This window comes from Amblyraja radiata, chromosome 29 (assembly GCF_010909765.2).
Source record: "Amblyraja radiata isolate CabotCenter1 chromosome 29, sAmbRad1.1.pri, whole genome shotgun sequence".
Lineage (NCBI taxonomy): Eukaryota > Metazoa > Chordata > Chondrichthyes > Rajiformes > Rajidae > Amblyraja > Amblyraja radiata.
Window position 1 is genome coordinate 28,283,641 of NC_045984.1, and position 19,429 is coordinate 28,303,069.

General features: G+C 45.9%; 1 protein-coding gene across 3 annotated transcripts in view; it reads right to left on the reverse strand.

Annotated features, from left to right (window-relative positions):
- The window catches only part of abca7 (ATP binding cassette subfamily A member 7), a 144,888-nt gene that overhangs the window by 81,708 nt on the left and 43,751 nt on the right, over positions 1-19,429 (reverse strand). For all 3 annotated transcript variants that reach the window (XM_033047043.1, XM_033047042.1, XM_033047041.1), the window contains exons 6-10: positions 15,771-15,892; positions 14,389-14,583; positions 11,126-11,215; positions 2,936-3,173; positions 317-456 (exon numbers count right to left, since the gene is read on the reverse strand). In XM_033047043.1, coding sequence (XP_032902934.1) covers positions 317-456; positions 2,936-3,173; positions 11,126-11,215; positions 14,389-14,583; positions 15,771-15,892 — 785 coding nt within the window. The remainder of the gene's footprint in view (positions 1-316; positions 457-2,935; positions 3,174-11,125; positions 11,216-14,388; positions 14,584-15,770; positions 15,893-19,429) is intronic.

The window sequence follows — 19,429 nt, forward strand, 5'->3', positions numbered from 1 at the left end:
CTGATCGTCCCCAATCAATAACCCGTGCCTGCCTTCTCCCCATATCCCTTGACTCCACTAGCCCCTAGAGTTCTATCTAACTCTCTCTTAAATCCATCCAGTGACTTGGCCTCCACTGCCCTCTGTGGAAGGGAATTCGACAAATTCACAACTCTCTGGGTGAAAACGTTTTTCTCACCTCAGTCTTCAATGGCCTCCCCTTTATTCTAAGACTGTGGCCCCTGGTTCTGCATGTCACACTTTGTTCAGTAATTGCAGTCACTGACTTCGATGGCAAAGATTTCAGCGAAAATTTAATTTAAAAACCATCAAGTACCTCTTTCATTATCCTCAGTGTAGCTGGAGTGTCTGGAGTGTAGAGAATCTTCCCCACAAAGAGTGGCTTGATGCCTCTCCACATAATCCGAGAGATTGGGTTCGATTCGAGCGTCTTGATCAGGTCTTTACAGTGCGGGGCTGTGCAAAGCAAAGAGAAGGGTTCCGTCACGCAAGTCTCATCCTCCTTTCAAAGTTAAAAACACGGTTTGCATTCCGAGCTCTCGTTCCCCGTCACACAAATAGCCTGAAAATCATTCAACATTTCACACAAAAAGTTTGTGAAAACTTAAAAGGATTAAATCAAACCATTGTTGAAGTTAATTTTTTTTAAATTTGCAATTTTACATCACCATTCACCATCACCATTCACCATCACCGCACCTTTAGTGCGATCACAACCCCCTCTTCGTGGTCTTTCAGCGCGATTGTGCAAAACGTCAGAATCTTACTCATGTTCAAGAAGGAACTGCCGATGCTGGAAAATCGAAGGTAGACAAAATTGCTGGAGAAACTCAGCGGGTGCGGCAGCATCTATGGAGCGAAGGAAATAGGCAACGTTTCGGGCCGAAACCCTTCTTCAGAATTTTGTCCACCTTAGAATCTTTCAACTATCTGTTCAATAGTCTGATGGCTGTGAGGAAGTAGCTGTTCCTGAACCTGGATGTTGCAGATTTCAGGCTCCTGTACCTTCTACCTGATGGCAGCGGAGAGATGAGTGTGGGGCCAGGATGGTGTGGGTCCTTGATGATACTGCCAGCTTTTTGAGGCAGCGACTGCGATAGATCCCCTCGATGGTAGGGAGGTCAAAGCCGAGGATGGCCTGGGCAGTGTTTACAACTTTTTGCAGCCTTTTCTGCGCCTGGACGCTCAGGTTGCCGAACCAAGCCACGATGCAACTGGTCAGCATGCTCTCTACTGTAGAGGTTCGAGAGAGTCCTCCTTGACGTACCGACTCTCCATAATCTTCTCAGGAAGTAGAGGCGCTGATGTGCTTTCTTTATAATTGCATCAGTGTTCTGGGACCAGGAGAGATCTTCGGAAATATGCACGCCCAGGAATTTGAAGCTCTTGACCCTTTCCACCATTGACCAGTTGATATAAACGGGACTGTGGGTCCCCATCCTACCTCTTCCGAAGTCCACAATCAGTTCCTTGGTTTTGCTGGTGTTGAGAGCCAGGTTATTGTGCTGGCACCATTTGGTCAATCAGTCAATCTCACTTCTATACTCTTGACTCGTCCCCATCAGTGATACGTCCCACAACAGTGGTGTCGTCGGCAAACTTGATGGAGTTCGCACCATGTCCGGCTTCGCAGTCATGAGTATAGAGTGAGTACAGCAGGGGGCTGAGCACGCAGCCTTGAGGTGCTCCTGCGCTGATTGTTATCGAGGATGACACATTTCCACCAATACGGACAGTGTGGTCTGTGAATGAGGAAGTCGAGGATCCAATTGCAGAGGGATGCGCAGAGACCCAGATCTGAGAGATTGGTAACCTGCTTGGAGGGGTTGATGGTGTTAAACACCGAGCTGTAGTCAATGAATAACAGCCTGACATATGAGTTTTTGTTGTCCAAGTGTCCAGAGCTGAGTGGAGAATCAGTGAGATCGCATCCACCGTTGATATGTTGTGGTTTTTGTCGAGGTACGAGTTGATTTGCGCCATGATCAGCCTCACAAAGCACTTCATCACCGCAGAGGATGCTGCCTGTATGAAGTTTATTCGTTCCCCCCCCTGTGACCACATGGGTTTCCTCTGAGTGCTTCGGTTTCCTCCCACATTCCAAAGACGTGTAGGTTTGTCAGTTCATTGGCTTCTGTAAATTGTACCTGCTGGGTAGGATAGTGCTAGTGTAGGGGGGTGATCGCTGGTTGGTGCGGACTCGGTCAGCCAAGGGACCCGTTTCCACGCTGAATCTCTTAAGTCTAAAGTTAGTGCATCCTTTCAGATTACTCAACCCCCCCAGCCTCTCCGAATTCCAATTCATCTTGAAATCTGTGGCAGGTCCCTTAGCACAAACACACATTACCCATCATAGTTAAGACACAAAATACTGGTGCAACTCAGCGGGACAGGCAGCATCTTTGGAGAGAAGGAATGGGTGACGTTTCAGGTCAATGGTCCCGATGTTGGGAGAGTCCAGAACCAGGGGCCACAGTTTAAGAATAAGGAGTTTGCCATTTAGAACGGAGACGAGGAAACACTTTTTCTCACGGGGAGTTGTGAGCCTGTGGAATTCTCTACCTCAGAGGGCAGTGGAGGCCGGTTCTCTGGATACTTTCATGAGAGAGCTGGATAGGGCTTTTAAAGATAGCGGAGTCAGGGGATATGGGGAGGAATGGGGTTACGGATTGGGGACGATCAGCCATGATCACATTGAATGGCGGTGCTGGCTCGAAGGGTCGAATGGCCTACTCCTGCACCTATTGTCTATTGAGACCTTCCTTCAGATGGGTCCCGCTGAGTTACACCAGCATTTTGTGCCTATCTTTGGTTTAAACCAGCAACTGCAGTTCCTTCCCACACCTCACCCATCATAGTTACTATTTTGGTGAACGATACGCACGGCACAGTCCATTCGTTTAAAGATTTATTTAGGGAATAATATTGTACTCACGGGTTGAATTGTCAAACGTGATCATTCCATCGTTGGTGCTGTTCCTGCCAAACAGTGCCTTGTAGCCATCGTCTTCGTACCAGTTGAGTGAAGGGATGAGCAGTCCCCCTCCCTCTGGGTGCCCACAGGCAATCTTCGATATCGCCCGAAACATCATCTTCGGCGACCCAGTTGTATTCGGGCTAGTTAACCACCGAACCTCATCCCGGAATTCGGAGAAACTGGTCATGTTGGAAAACTGGCAGGCACAACACACACACACAAAACAGAAGCATTAGTGGCTACCGTATCATTGAAAGACCCACGTGGGGTGGAGTTCACAGTTCAAGACCCATGCAGCATTGAAAATAACACAAGACAGGGCAGTCACGGTGGCGCGTACAGCGGTAGAGTTGCTGCCGCACAGCGAACGCAGCGCCGGAGACCCGGGTTCGATCCCGACTACGGGTACCGTCTGTATGGAGTTTGTACGTTCTCCCCGTGACCTGCCTGGGTTTTCTCCGAGATCTTCGGATTCCTCCCACACTCCAAAGACGTACAGGTTTGCGGGTTAATTGGCTTGGTAAATAAAAAATGTCCCAAGTGGGTGTAGGATAGTGTTAATATGTGGGGATCGCTGGTCGGCGCGGACCCGTTTCCGTGCTGTATCGTGCTTATAGAAACTTACAATATTCTTAAGAGGTTGGACAGGCTAGATGCAGGAAGATTGTTCCCGATGTTGGGGAAGTCCAGAACAAGGGGTCACAGTTTAAGGATAAGTGGAAAATCTTTTAGGACCGAGATGAGGAAAACATTTTTCACACAGAGAGTGGTGAATCTCTGGAATTCTCTGCCACAGAAGGTAGTTGAGGCCACAGTTCATTGGCTATATTTAAGAGGGAGTTGGATGTGGCCCTTGTGGCTAAAGGGATCAGGGGGTATGGAGAGAAGGCAGGTACAGGATACTGAGTTGGATGATCAGCCATGATCATATTGAATGGCGGTGCAGGCTCGAAGGGCCGAATGGCCTACTCCTGCACCTATTTTCTGTGTTTCTATGTTGCTATCTCTAAACTAAACCAATTTAACGGCATTTAGTTAACACCCAATGTCAGCCCTAAACTTGTCTGATACCAGTTTGGATCATCTTATTATTATAAAATGATAGTGGTTTATAATTGTTACATGTAGTAAGATACAATGAAAAACATTGCTTGCATGCTATCCAGATAGCTTGTATTATAGATGAGTACTGTGGGTAGTGCAAAACAAACAGAGTGCAGAGTACAGTTGTAGGAAGGAACTGTAGATGCTGGTTTAACACAAAATGCTGGAGTAACTCAGTGGGACAGGCAGCATCACCAGATAGAAGGTATGAGTGACGTTTCGGGTCGAGACCCTTCTTCGGACTCAGACTTCAGAATATAGTGATAGTTATAGAGAAAGCAAGGTTTAAAATAAAGTGGAAAGGCTGCAATAAGGTAGATTGAAAATTCAGCCGTTGCTTACAAGATGTTCTTTCAAGAGTCTGATAACAGTGGGGAAAAAGCTGTTCTTGTATTGTAATTGTACGGACTTAAGCTTTAGTATCTTCTGCCCCATGGGAGCGAGGAGAATAGGGGACGGCCGGGACCAGTTCAGTTTACCGTCACGTGTACAGACATACAGTGAAAAGCTTTTGTTGATGGATATGGATGAGAGAGGTCCTTAATTATATTGGCTGCTGGTCCATAGCAGTGCAAAGTGGAGATGGAGTTAACGGAGAAGTGGGAGGCTGGTTTGCCTGATGGACTGGGCTGTAGTCACAGGAGGAGGGATTTTTAGTACATTCACCAAGTGTCTCCAAGGAACCAACCTCTTATTGCACACCTTAGCGAGGTATAAAGTGCGAGGTATGAGTGTGGCAAGGACACTCTCACTGAGATAAGACACATCCACGTCTTCATCAGGAGAGCAGGTTGAGGATTGCTAATGCTGCTAATGTCTTCACGATCACCGGCATCCACAGTCTAGGTTCACTCCTGTGTAGGAAGGAACTGCAGATGCTGGTTTACACCAAATATCGACGCAAAATGCTGGAGTAACTCAGCGGGACTGGCAGCATCTCTGGAGAGAAGGAATGGGTACAGGAAGCATCGCTGGAGAGAAGGAATTCCAGCATTTTGTCTCTGTCCGAGTTCATTCCTGCCTGGATTCGGGAAGCTCTGAAACGTGACAAGGAGTGTTACCAGTCACATCTTCTTTCCCAAGAGAGTCACCATTGCTCTCCCTTGCCAAGAGGTCACCACCCAGTTTTGCAACACATGAAAATCAGAGATGTTCCATAACTGGAAAGAATTTCATTTCCACGATGCTTTATGATAAAGAAACTGGGGTGGGAGATTGCAACCTTCACGTGGTCCACCCCGTTTCAACGAATGCAATCAGCCTGGCGTGCACACACAGATCAAACAAGTTGTCTTACAACTTTAAAAGGCCTGTCCCACTTACGCGACCTTGGCTCGCAAATTACGCTTGAGGCATACGGGCCTCGCGGGGCCGGTCCCACTTAGAAGCGGGGAGGCGTATGGAGCTGTGCGGGGCTGGTCCCGACATCACGCGGGGCTCCGAAATTCCTGCAGTGTCTGAAAATTTTGCGCGCCAACGGCCTGTCGGCCCGCAGGCGCATTGCGGTCGTACGCAGCGTCTTCACGTCGTACGCAGCGTCTTGACGGCGTACGCCTAGCGCATGGCGTTGTGCGATGCGTCACCGCCAGGCGTGGCGTGATGATGTCACCGCCCGACGTCCAAATTCAGTCGGCCGCCTCCTGCCCAGCTGATTGGTCAGCATGACACAAATGACGTAACGTGCGAACATAGCGCATTCTTAGCGCGAACTTCACGTGAACTCCGATTCCATTTGGTCGCGCCAAACGCACGCAATCGCATGCAAGTGGGCCAGGCCCTTTAGGCTGTGCACGCCATATGCAAGAAGAAGAAGATAAAGAGACTGAAGCAATGAAGCAGGTAACTCATACACCAAGACTTTCTGTTCACGAGACCAAATTATTTATTCATCTTCCAAACATTAAGGTTTTCCTCTGCCTCACTTCCACTTATTCATTGCAAATTTGATTGGATATGTTATTACTCCCTCGTTCAGGAAACTGCCAACATGAAATCTCCTGGGTTATTTGAAAGGAAGCAGAAATCATTAATTTGATTTAGGACCAAGACCATTGAAATTTTCCAGCAGTGTTGATATTGACAAGTTAAATGCAAAAATCTGGCAGTTATTTCAAAAGCTAGTCAGGGGACGTTGAACGTTTGAGAATGATGTCAGTTTTGCAAGGTGAAGCAAAGCAGAATTAAAAAGTTACTTTTTTTTCCAATTTCATAGACGTTTAAGCTCAAAACTATTCTTATTGTGTAGGAAGGAACTGCAGATGCTGGTTTACAGCAAAGGTAGACACAAAATGCTGGAGTAACTCAGGCAGCATTTCTGGATAGAAGGAATGGGTGACGTTTCGGGTCAAGACACTTCTTCAGACTGAGTGTCAGGGAAGAGGGAGACACAGAGATAAGGAAGTGCAAGGAGTGAGAGCGAGATCTCAAAAGAGATGATGATGATCAAGGTAAATGTAGAACAGGCAGCATTTCTGGATAGAAGGAATGGGTGACGTTTCGGGTCAAGACACTTCTTCAGACCGAGTGTCAGGGAAGAGGGAGACACAGAGATAAGGAAGTGCAAGGAGTGAGAGCGAGATCTCAAAAGAGATGATGATGATCAAGGTAAATGTAGAATAGATCACTGCTAGCTAGGTGAAGGCGACACTGAAGCATACAGAGATAATATTTAATCAAGGGGGCAGTCAGACTGGTTCAAGAACCAAGAAGGGGGAGGGATGGAGGGAGAAGGAAAGCAAGGGTTACTTGAAGTTAGAGAAGTCAATATTCATACCGCTAGGGTGTAAGCTGCCCAAGTGGCATATTGTGACAATGAATGCGCTCTACAGCGTTCTGCTGCATTCATTTTCGTTCAACTCTTTGTTTGCAAAGATATTAATCTGGTTTTCAGGCTTTAGTTTGTAAATAACTTTAGTTTGCAAAGCATTCAACATTCCTAAGAACCACTAATTAGGCAATCATTTTGAGTCACTGGGTGAAAATATATGAATTTCTGTAAGCAAATGAGATCCATGAAACATAGCTCCAAACGTTGGGCTTCAATCTTCCAGGGTTTGGACTTTACCAGGGATTGGACTTTACTCCAGACATGAGAGATATAGCATGGAAACAGGGCCTTCGGCCCACCATGTCCGTGCCGACCAGCGATCCCCGTACACCAGCACAATCCTATTTACAATTTTTACTGAAGCCAATTAACCTACCAAAATAAAGAAAATAGCCTCTAAACAAGTTGATGCATTTATATATTTTTTACATTGTGGATGCTTATGATTTGAATATGCGCAAGATTTTATTGAATGTCTCAAATGCCCACAGTGGAGTACAGGCCAGAGCCATTCACCTAATATAAACTGCAAATCTAATTATCTATCTGGATCTGGATGAATGAATGAATGAATGAATGAATGAATACGTTTATTGTCATTGCACAATACTGTGCAACGAAATTCCATTACATCTCCTCCGGTTAAAAACAATACAAACACGACAACCATTGACACATATGTACACTTATTAGTAAAAATAAATAGGTGTTTTAAAAGAATTTAAAAGAATTTAAAAGAATTTAAAAGAATTTGACGGCATTTCTTAGAATTACATTTTGCTTCCCCAGCATTCTCTGTTGGAATTTAGCTCTTTTATCGCACATGGGTAGAAACTATTCTTTAGTCTACCGGTGCGAGCCTTCAGAGTCCTGAATCGCCTCCCAGAGGTCACATCTGCTGCCAGGATGAGTGATGAAATGTTGGGAGAATTTGTAATCTTGGATTAGACCTCAGTCATTCCATCAAGATAACAACAGCTAAATATACACATCAGTCAGAATCACTTGGAAGCATTGAGGAGCAGAATCGAGCAGCTGCAGTGACCACAGGTTTGAACCCAACCTGTGCTGCTGCCTGTGTGGAGTTTGCTTGTTACTCTTATTATAGCATGAGTTTCCCCCAGATGCTTTGGTTTCCTCATCCATGTAGTAGGAGATGACTGCAGCTGCTGGCTTAAACTCAAGATGGACACAAAAAGCTGGAGTAACTCAGCGGGTCAGACAGCATCTCTGGAGAAAATGAATGGGCGACGTTTCGGATCGAGACCCTTCTTCAGGTTGCCTCAGTCTGAAGAAAGGTCTCGACCCGAAACATCAACTATTCTTTTTCTCCAGAGATGCTGCCTGACCCGCTGAGTTACTCCAGCTTTGTGTCTACCCTCCCTCCCAAAGATGTCCGGATTTGCAGAACACTCGGCTACTGCAAGTCGACCATAGTGTCGGAGTTTTAGGCAGATGGATAAGCATCTGAGAGAGAACAGGACACAGGAAGATGTGTGGGAGCATGCAACTGATGGCAACACGCTGGGAGCTGGTATAGGTCGACGGGCTGAATGGCCTTGAGGTCATAAGTAAATCTGAGAAATATGAGAAAATATCACTCCTTTTCAGATCAACAATGAGGAAAGCAGATCCTGTTTCGCTATTATGGTTTTGTAATGTAATTTAAGTATTCTGAAAGGAACTGAGTGCATTCTTTCCAATCTTCTGGCTGAAGAGAGAATGCGTTGAAAGGGGATTATTAAGTACCAAACAATGCCTTCATACATGCTATTCCAAGATCAGAGCCTTTTCTTAAAAGGATCACTAAACTCCTTTCATGGGTTCTTGGCATCTGTTCCGCCTGCAATCTCAGCTCCAGCAAAATGATGGAGAGAAAAATAAATAAAATAAACTCTGTAAAGTTGCAGCCACAAAAATGAAGTGCGACCCCACGTTCCGAAAGGTCGCTGGTGGTCTTACATGCTGGATCAGTGGTGGGGTGGGGTGGGGGGCTGCTAATGTCGGACCACAGGCGAAAAGCAACTCTTGATAATGAGGAAGAATGGAGAGAAACAAGAATAACTTTACTGAACAAAAACAAAACCTCAAAAGGTTGAACTTTAATTTATTCAGCCTATTTAAAATAAAAAGTCGCCCGATCCTGCCAATTCTCTCCCGGCTGCCATTATCCCCCGAAGGCCTCGCTGGGCACAATTTCAACAAAATACTCTGCAGGAATTCTCATCAGAGATGCTGGCAGAATATAAGGAATTTGGGCGGCAGAGTGGTAGAGTTGCTGCCTCACAGCGTCAGAGACCCAGGTTCGATCCTGACTACAGGTGCTGTCTGTACGGAATTTGTACGTTCTCCCTGCGACTGGGTGCTCCGGTTTCCTACCACTTTCCAAAGACGTGCAGGTTTGGCGTTGGTAAGTTGCAGAATTGTCCCTAGTGTGTAGGATGGTTCAGTGTGATGGTGTTCTTTTGTAAATCAGTAAAGGGCCTGTCCCACCAGCACGCGATTACATCCGTCTAGCGCGACCAAACGTGGTCGCTTGAGGCATACAGCCTCGCGGGGGCCGGTCCCACTTCGATCGGCTGAGGCGTGTGGAGTTGTGCGGGGCTGGTCCCGACATCATACTCACCAATCAGCTGGGCAGGAGGCGGGCCGACTGAATTTGGATGTCGCACGGCACCGGGCAGTGACGTCATCACGCAACGGCACGTGCTAGGCGTACGCCGTCAAGCCGCTGCGTACGACGTCAAGACGCTGCGTACGGCCTCAATGCGGCTGCGGGCCGACAGGCCGTTTTTACGCAGGATTTTTGGACCGTGCAAGATTTTTGGAGCCCCGCGCAATGTCGGGACCAGACCCGCACGACTCCACACACCTCCGCCGATCGAAGTGGGACCGGCCCCGCAAGGTGGGACAGGCCCTTCACTTCCTAGTGTCCGTCCTATAGTTCGTAGTGCTGTATTAATCAAGTGGGAAGGAAGTGTGAAATCTTTGTCTCAATTCCACCTCCTTTCATCTTATTCCCTGCATCTTTCACTGGCAGAACTACATATCCAACAAAATAGTTGGGGCTGACTTGGGTGGAACCATGGGAACAAACTGGATTCCACTTCGGCTCAGGAATTTAATTCAATGCTGCTGAACTCACTGTCATTGTCCATCACAGTCAGCGGTGGAAGACCATGAGAAGCAAATAACATTCCCACCATCAACACTCTCTCTCTCTCGAGTTGTGCACATGTGCATACGGACAATTTTCATCCATTGGGACTACTGTGGATAGGGTGAGCTGCTTTAAATACCTGGGAGTCCACATCACAGAGGATCTGACATGGACTACACATGCTGCCGCACTGATGAGTAAGGCAAGGCAGCGCCTTTACCACCTCAGGCAGCTGAGAAAATTCAGAGTCTCTCTGAGGATCCTTCAGTGCTTCTACTCTGGGGCTGTAGAAGGCATCTTGTCCGGCGACATCACAATCTGGTTTGGGAACAGCTCTGCCCAGGACAGGAAGGCTCTGCAGAGAGTAGTGCGTTCGGCCGAACGCACTATGGGAACTACACTCGCCCCCCTGCAAGACCTATACACCAGGAGGTGCAGATCCAGAGCCAGCAACATTATGGGGGATCCCTACCACCCCAGCAATGGACTATTCCAGCTGCTACAGTCGGGCAAACGCCTCCGCTGTCATGCTGTGACAACAGAGAGGATGAGAAGGAGTTTCTTCCCACAGGCCGTCAGGGCTGTAAACTCTTATCTCAACAGGGAATAATTTACTGTTGTGTTGTGACTTGTTAACATTTTGACATTTTTTTTCCTTAACATGTAAATACTGATTCTGTTCTATCCTGTTCTGTTGTTTTTGCACAATCCGCAGGCATTGCCACTTTTCATTTTACTGCACATCTTGTATGTGCATGTGACAAATAAACTCGACTTGATTGAGCAATTGTTATGATCGCGGCAAAGAAGGGTTTTGACCCATAACGTCACCCATTTTGTGTGTCTATCTTCGGTGTAAACCAGCATCTGCAGTTCTTTCCTACACAAGAGATAAATGTGTGTACAAAGTGAACGAGACAATGAGACATACTGTATATCAAATGATATCTTCTATATTACCAAATGCTTTTGTGGCGTCTACATGTCCCAATTGTCACATTTGATCGGCCCCTGAAGTACAGTTCAACTGCAGTCACTGGTGTCATATTTAGATTACCTGTTGAACAAGGGATGCAATTCGGTGTAGAATATTGTTCATCGCCTTAGTTGCATCAAGTATATTCTCAGCGTTGGACGCGACCCTCTCCTGCAGAGAAGCAACAGATGTAAAGGCAGGTAGTTGTATAATTACACCAGACAGTGAAATTAAATTACTTTTGTTTCTCACAAAGTTTTGACCTCTTTAAGATTATGCACGGCAGCACGAGATAAAACGCAACGTATTTTGGCATAACAGATTAACTTTTTTTTTTTTTTTTTTAATGAGAAAATAGGAGTACATTCCTTCAATGAAATATTTCTTCATTTGTGAAGGAAACAATAGCTCACGACCTCGTTGGGTCAACCAGGCACATCATTCAGTAGGTAATAAAACTAAAGAAATTCTCTATTGAAAATGATATAGGACACCTGGAATTGCAGCACCTTGCCCAGTCTAACGATCCAGAACTGTGCTGAGGGAAAGGTACATCGCAAGTAGAGTGATCCTTCAAAAAGGATCCTTTGAATAACTAAAACTATGGTGATTTGTCGTCTGTCCATTCCTTTAAAAAAATAAAAAAAAAAGGGGTGGCACGGCGGTGTAAAAGTGACAGCGCCGGAGAACCGGGCTCGGTCCTGACGACAGGTGCTGTCTGTACGGAGTTTGTACGTTCTCCCCATGACCGCGTGGGTTTTCTCCGAGATCTTCGGTTTCCTCCCACACTCTCCACAGATGTACAGGTTTGTAGGTTAGTTGGGTTGGTACGAGTTTGGTATGAGTCGCCTCTGGAAGGCAACTCCGGATTGTCAAAGCTGCCGCAGCCAGGCATAAAAACAGTTTTTATCCACGAGTAGTTGCTCTACTCAACAGCCAAAAATCTGTAGCCTCCCTTTGATCTGGTATTTTGTTGGTTCGCATGCTTGATCAATGGTGTTTTATCATTAATGTCTCATTATTATTAATGTTTAGTGTTTTCTGAGTCATTCGTAACTGTCACTGGAACTTCTTTACTCAGAGAGTGGTGGCTGTGTGGAATGAGCTTCCAGTGAAGGTGGTGGAGGCAGGTTCGTTTTTATCATTTAAAAATAAATTGGATAGTTATATGGACGGGAAAGGAATGGAGGGTTATGGTCTGAGCGCAGGTATATGGGACTAGGGGAGAATACGTGTTCAGCACGGACTAGAAGGGTCGAGATGGCCTGTTTCCGTGCTGTAATTGTTATATGGTTATATGGTATGTCATGTTGTTACTTGTGGGCGGAGCACCAAGGCAAATTCCTTGTATGTGAATACTTGGCCAATAAACACTTACTTAAATTGTCTCTAGTGTGTGTGTGTGTGTGTGTGCGTGTAGGATAGTGTTAATGTGCGGGGATCGCTGGTCGGCGCGGACTCGGTGGGCCGAAGGGCCTGTTTTCCCGCTGTGTCTCTAGTTGTGGCGCCGACCTGTAGGGGGTATGGCTGCCTAGCCTGCAGCTGTCTGTTTTTCATTTCTTTTTTCTTATTTTTAGTTAGTTTAGTGTTTTGTTTTTGTTTTTAAGGAGTTCTAGCTTTTTTATGTGTGGGGAGGGGGGGGGGGAAACTGATTTTCAGGGTCCCTACCTGGTCGGAGATGCAGCTTTTCTCCGGGCTGCACTTTCGACCCGTCCTCGCGGCCCACCAGCGGGCCTGGAGCGGCATTTCCTGAGGGGACCGCCCGGAGCCTCGGCATCGGCGGCGGCTGCGGAGCGACGGGGCCGTCCGGAGCCTCGGCATCGGCGGCGGCACCGGCATCGGCGGCGGCGGAGCTGCGGGTGTGAGGACGGCGGTGCAGCGCTGGAGCGCCATTGCGGGGCGGGCGGTGCCTTGCCTGAGTCGCCGCGCTGGAACTCCGGTGAGCTGGGACCGGCGTTAAAAACATCGCGGAGCTGCGGGCGGCGGCGCTGAAACTTTACATCGGGAGCCTGGGATCTCTCGACGAGATCGCCAGTTGAGCTCCATCCGGCGCGGCCTTGTCGGCTCCGGAAGCCACGGTCTCGAGTAGGGAGGCGGCCGTACCAGGGTTCCCAGGCCGCTGGGAGGACTCTCCCGACGCCAGAACATCATCACCCGGCGAGGACGGCCTGGAACATCGGGCCTCCGTAGAGGCAACTGTGGAGGCCTCAATAGGCCCGACTATGGGTGGACAGTGGGGATGGGACTGGACTTTGTGCCTTCCCCCATAATGGGAACCATTGTGGGGGGGTGTTTTTTATGTTAAAGTTATTTATTATTGTTATGTTTGTATTCCTTTTTTAATGTGCTGCATTGGCAAAATGAATTTCACTACATCTAGGTGTATGTGACAATAAATCAACCTTTGAACCTTTGAACCTAAACATGTTAATCGAGATACTTTCTCCTCAGCTGAACACGATGCAAATAGTACAGTGCAACAATATTAACAATGAGTATTAGGATGTATATTTAAAATAATCTTATACATTCTTACCTATTCTATGTCGTTACCTCAGATAAGTTTGAGAATAAAAACGGGAGCCAAGCAATACAAAATATATTAACCTACTTCCGAGTCAGTACAGTGTACACCATTTGTCACGGGCCTCTAGTCCAAAAAGCAACCTTCCACCACTGCACTCTGCTTCCTTCCATGAAACTATTTACGTATATCCAGGCAGCTAGTTCTCTCGGGATGCCATGCAATCTAACCTTCCAGAGCTGTGTACCATGCAGAACCTTATCAAAGGTCTTAATGAAGTCCATATAGACGACATCAATAGACAATAGGTGCAGGAGTAGGCCATTTGGCCCTTCAAGCCAGCACCACCATTCAATGTGATCATGACTGATCATCCCAAATCGGTACCCCATTCCTGCCTTCTCCCCATATCCCCTGACTCCGCTATTTTTAAGAGCCCTATCTAGCTCTCTCTTGAAAGCATCCAGAGAACCTGCCTCCACCGCCCTCCGAGGCAGAGAATTCCACAGACTCACCACTCTCTGTGAGACATCGACGGCCTTGCCCTCGTCAACCTCCTTGGTTACCTCTCCAAAAAACTTTGATTTGCGAGACAAGATCTCCCCGTCTGAAGAAGTGTCTCGACCCGAAACGTCGCCCATTCCTTCTCTCCAGAGATGCTGCCTGTCCCGGTGAGTTACTCCAGCATTTTGTGCCTCTCCCCCATAAACAAAGCCATGTTGACTAGCCCTAGTCAGACAGTCTATCCGAATGCACATCAATCACAAATCCCAACCCAAATCACAACAAGCAGAGGATTGAAAAGTGGAAACAAACTCACCACTAGGAGCTTGGAGAAGTTGATCTCTGAGAAGAAGATAGCTGTTGCGTTTAGCAGCGTCTCCTCGGGTAAGGCACACAGATTCTCGTGCAGGCGTTTGTAAATCTTCTTGTTCTTCACAGTTAGGAAACTGGAGTGATCATTTACGTTGCAAACGAGCTCTTTTAAACTTGACCTTCGATCAGTTAGAGATAGCTACAGAAATCAAAACACAGATATACTATAGTTAAATCCTACAAAATTCTCACGTTCCATTTTACTTATTTGTATATAAAAGACTAATTCCCATTATGTGTTATCTTGGCTTAACCTCTATATCTGTAATAGATCAATTGATTCGTATTCCCTTTAGGTAATCAGTTGAAATCCTCAGTTTATTGTCACGTGTTCCGAGGTCCAGATTTCTTGACCCACATGTCCCATCTACACTGGTCCCACCTGCCTGGGTTAATACTTACTGCTCAAGTAAATGTCAACCAACTGCCCAAGGGAAACTTTCTTTACTTTTGAAAAAGTAATTTGAACAAAACTATATGTTGACATTTTGATATAAATAAAAGCTTCTTGACCACTCCAAGTGTCAAACTTAATTCTGCAGGGCATCACAATAATAGACCCCATAGCCTATGTTTAATGAAACAGAGTTTCCACAAAAAAAGTTGTCAGGTAAGTGTGTGTATTGGAAACAATGGGGCCCCAATACAACATTTTAATTCAAGGCCCATTGAAACAATTAACTATTGACAAACTATTAACATTAACATAATGGACCTTAATAAAAGGTCAGGGCAGAGCACATATCGAGAAATGGGCCAAAACATGAACAATGCAATGCATGGCACTGAGGAACCCAGAATACGTATTGCAGAAGTTCAAATACTCTTGTCCAAAAAATCTTGCGAAGTGAATCAAACATTTTGTAAACAAATGCTGGAAGACATCAGCAAAACATGCAGCATCAATGAAGGAAACTTCCCATAACATTGCAGATATGATCCTTCTTCAGATCTCAAGACTTCGTTTCATGTTCACGATTCCTGTATCTTGTGTACCCAAGATCTAGTATACCACTGGTTTCTGTATGTTGCCTCCTCACGCCCACATTTTCTTCCAAAAGCATGTACTCTGAAAGTTACTTCTCCTGAAATGAGGTAAATCTTCCAAAGTTACAATGGAGATGTCGAAGATGGAGGTGGAGACGTTGGGAGGTCATGTTGCCCTTATACAAGAGGTTGGCGAGGCCGCATTTAGAGTATTGTGTTCAGTTCCAGGCCACCCCTTCAATTCAAGTACCATTGAAGTAGTATCAATCTATACGCTGCATTACACCACAACCTTCATGCATCATCTGATCAACTCAATGCAAACTTTCGGTAGATTACCTGCGCTGGATTTATCTTGGCCGTCATGAAGTCATTGACCACCTCTTTGGGAAGAGACGCATTGTTGAGGAGGAACCGGGACAGGGTCTGATTCTTCACAAGGTACTCCTTTATTGGCAGACCTGATGAGGAGTCAAAGGAAAATTAGCACCTTGATTATGCAAGATAACCAAAACTAGAAATAATTTATATGTGTATATTATTCTGGAGGCCTTGTTAATGACAATCCTGTTGATGGCAGGCCTACATGAAATAAATCTGAACCAGTTACTGATTTATGAATCCTGTGGGAGAAAGAAAAGTCAATGGTGAATTAATGGTAAAATTATAGATAGTCAGCGATTTTTTTTTTTTTAATGCACAAAAACTTCAATATTCATCAAAACCACTTTTATAAACCGTTTCAGTGCTCTGCTCAATAGAGTACCGGGCAATTCGTGGGCGTCACAGTGGCGCAGCGACAGAGTTGCTGCTTTACAGCGCCAGAAACCCGGGTTCGATCCTGACTACGGGCGCTATGACCTCGTGGGTTTTCTCCGGGTGCACCGGTTTCCTCCCACATTCCAAAGACGTACAGGTTTGTAGGCCAATTGGCTTGGTATAATTTTAAATTGTCCCGAGTGTGTGTCGGACAGTGTTAGTGTGCAGGGGACCACTGGTCAGCATGGACTTGGTGGGCCGAAAGGCCAGTTTCTGCGTTGTATCGCTAAACTAAACTAAACTAATTAGTTGTCTGATATAATCCCTCTCCCAAGTCTTTTCCATCTTCATTTTATCTTGGCGGCAGACAACACCGTGACCCTCAACAACCACGGTGTTGATGGCTGGTTGGATCGGTCACGTTTTAATGGGCCTGTCCCACTTGGTGATGCTTTAGGCAACTGCCGGCGACTGTCGTAGTCGTAGCAGTTCGCTGAAAAACCGGTGACAGCCTACGTCATCCTGGCGACAACCTACGACAGCACCTACGTCAGGAGAAGTCAAGCTACGCTCATTGGCTTCAAGCCCACTGTCGCTGAAAATTTTCCAACAAGTTGGAAATTTAGCAGCGACCAGAATGACGCTACGACTTTTTGCGCGACCGAGGAAACTACTCCCGGCGACCACCGGCGAACATGTGGCCTGTAGTTGCCTAAAAAAAAAAATCACCTAACTGGGACAGGCCCATAATTTGTCATTGTGAGTGAGCTCATATTAATTTCTCAGGTCAAAAAGAGGGCACGGCTCTGGCAGATAAGGTTATGGAGAATATTAAGGGAAAAATGGAGATTAGAAAGAACATTGCGGTCAGAGACTAGTAATCATCTACGTGTGTGGAACCACAGGAGATGGGCAAGGTGCCAATGAATGTTTCTCCTCCCTGTTTACCATGGGGGGGGGGGGGGGGGGGCAAAACACACAGGACTATGGAACTTGGGAACATTATAGGAGATGTCTTGAGGATAATCTCCATTAACAATTAAGGATGTGCCGGATGACCAGAGACATATTACAGGTAATATATTTCTCATTGATAATCAGATATGCACATATACATACACATACACACATTAATAAAATATAATCACACACACACGCACAAACTCACACATATAGCACTGCCATTGTATTTGGCAGAAAAATGTATACGGCTGGAATATGACTGAAAGGCCAAGAACAAGGAAAGAAAGAACTCTCCATGGACTTGTGAAGACTATCCCACAAGGGCAGGACCATTATTACATGGAAGGCACACTGGCCAGAAACTGTTAGAATATGGACCTCGTATTGGATTGGATATTTTTTCCTCGCTCTTCAAACTGCATTGTATCTGCACTGCAATATGGACAGACCATGATTGTTCAGGATATCTTGCCCCTGAAATATTGAATAAGGAGGTAGAGCAGAGAATCCACTGAAATTTGAAAAGAGGGAAAAGAGAGAGTTAGATAGAGCTCTAGGGGCTAGTGGAGTCAAGGGATATGGGATGAAGGCAGGCACGGGTTATTGATAGGGGACGATCAGCCATGATCACAATGAATGGGGGTGCTGGCTCGAAGGGCCGAATGGCCTCCTCCTGCACCTATTTTCTATCTATCTAACAGAAGGAAAACAGGACAGCAGTAAAGTCGAAAAAAATCTGTAAAAACAGAGAGTAAGAGCGGACAAGAAGCAACATCTCACAACAATTTACTCTCTGCAGGAGGGAGACTCTAGAATTCCAATTATTAATTTCCTTGGGTTCCAAGATTGAGTTTTAGTTCAGAATCAAAAACATCGCACTAACAGAAACCGTATGACATGAAATAGCAGGACTAAATGTCCACCAAGGTTCATTTATCTTTACAGTGCAAATAAAGAAATTTCTTGATTCCCATCAGTAAGTCGCCTCATGGGAAGTATTTTTTTCAGGCTAACAATGTACCATTCAGCCTGCAATTTATGATGTGTGCCTGTCTGTCTCTCTGTCTCTCTCTCTCCTGCCACCACCGATCATTGTGTTAAGCCTTTAATTTTTAGGCCTGAGAAATGACCTCTTGAACATTAAGTTTCCAATCATTGTATGGGCCAATGTTTCTATTTTGCTCCCAACCTCTGACAGCTGCTGCATGCAATTTAAGTTAGGATTGTGACTACATTTATCAGCTCAGGCTATGGATCAGAAACCGAATAAGCCTGTGGTAAAACCAGTCAACAGTCAGTAATCCTTGTGATTCTGCTTTATTTCATTTACACATACTCCTCAAAGAATACAACCGAAGGTCCCGTTACAACTGGATACGTCACACTTAACGTTCGTGACATTTAACTTCACAGAAAGCTAGCATAACTTGACCAACTGGTGACACCAATTGTGAAATGTGCAACAGTTTCGAGAACCAGGGGCCACAGTCTTAGAATAAAGGGGAAGTCATTTAAGACTGAGGTGAGAAAAAACATTTTCACCCAGAGAGTTGTGAATTTATGAAATTCCCTGCCACAGAGGCCAGTGGAGGCCAAGTCACTGGATGAATTTAAGAGAGAGTAAGATAGAGCTCTAGGGGCTAGTGGAGTCAAGGGATATGGGGAGAAGGCAGGCACGGGTTATTGATTGGGGACGATCAGCCATGATCACAATGAATGGCAGTGCTGGGCTTGAAGGGCCGAATGGCCTCCTCCTGCACCTATTGTCTATGTTTCTAGTTCTTCATTTGTACGTTGGTTTGGAGAAACAGTTGTGTTCAGTTTGTAGTTAACATTCAGGAGAAAAGGAGGCTTCTTCTCCGTACTGTTGCCACTAACATTGTACCAGCGATGAAACGCTGTGTGGTTTATAGTCAAATCAGTATCGCCAAGACCTCCGTACAATCATTTGGACATTGTGGCCAAAGCAGCAACATCCTGTGCTGGAGTAAAGCATGAGATCGACCCGCTGCCTGTCACTAACATTTAGTTGGTTTCATTGCATATATTATTATCATCGTGTGACTGAGATATACTGAGAAAAACTTATCAAAACAAATATGTCTCAGTGAAAGCGTCTTATTTTACTTGCTATAGAAAGAGTCACAGTCATAAGTCATGGAGTGTGGAAACAGGCCCTCTGGCCCAACTTGCCCATGCCGACCAACAAGCCCCATCTGCCTGCGTTTGGCCTATATCTCTCTAAACCTATCCCATCCATGTACCTGTCCAAAACT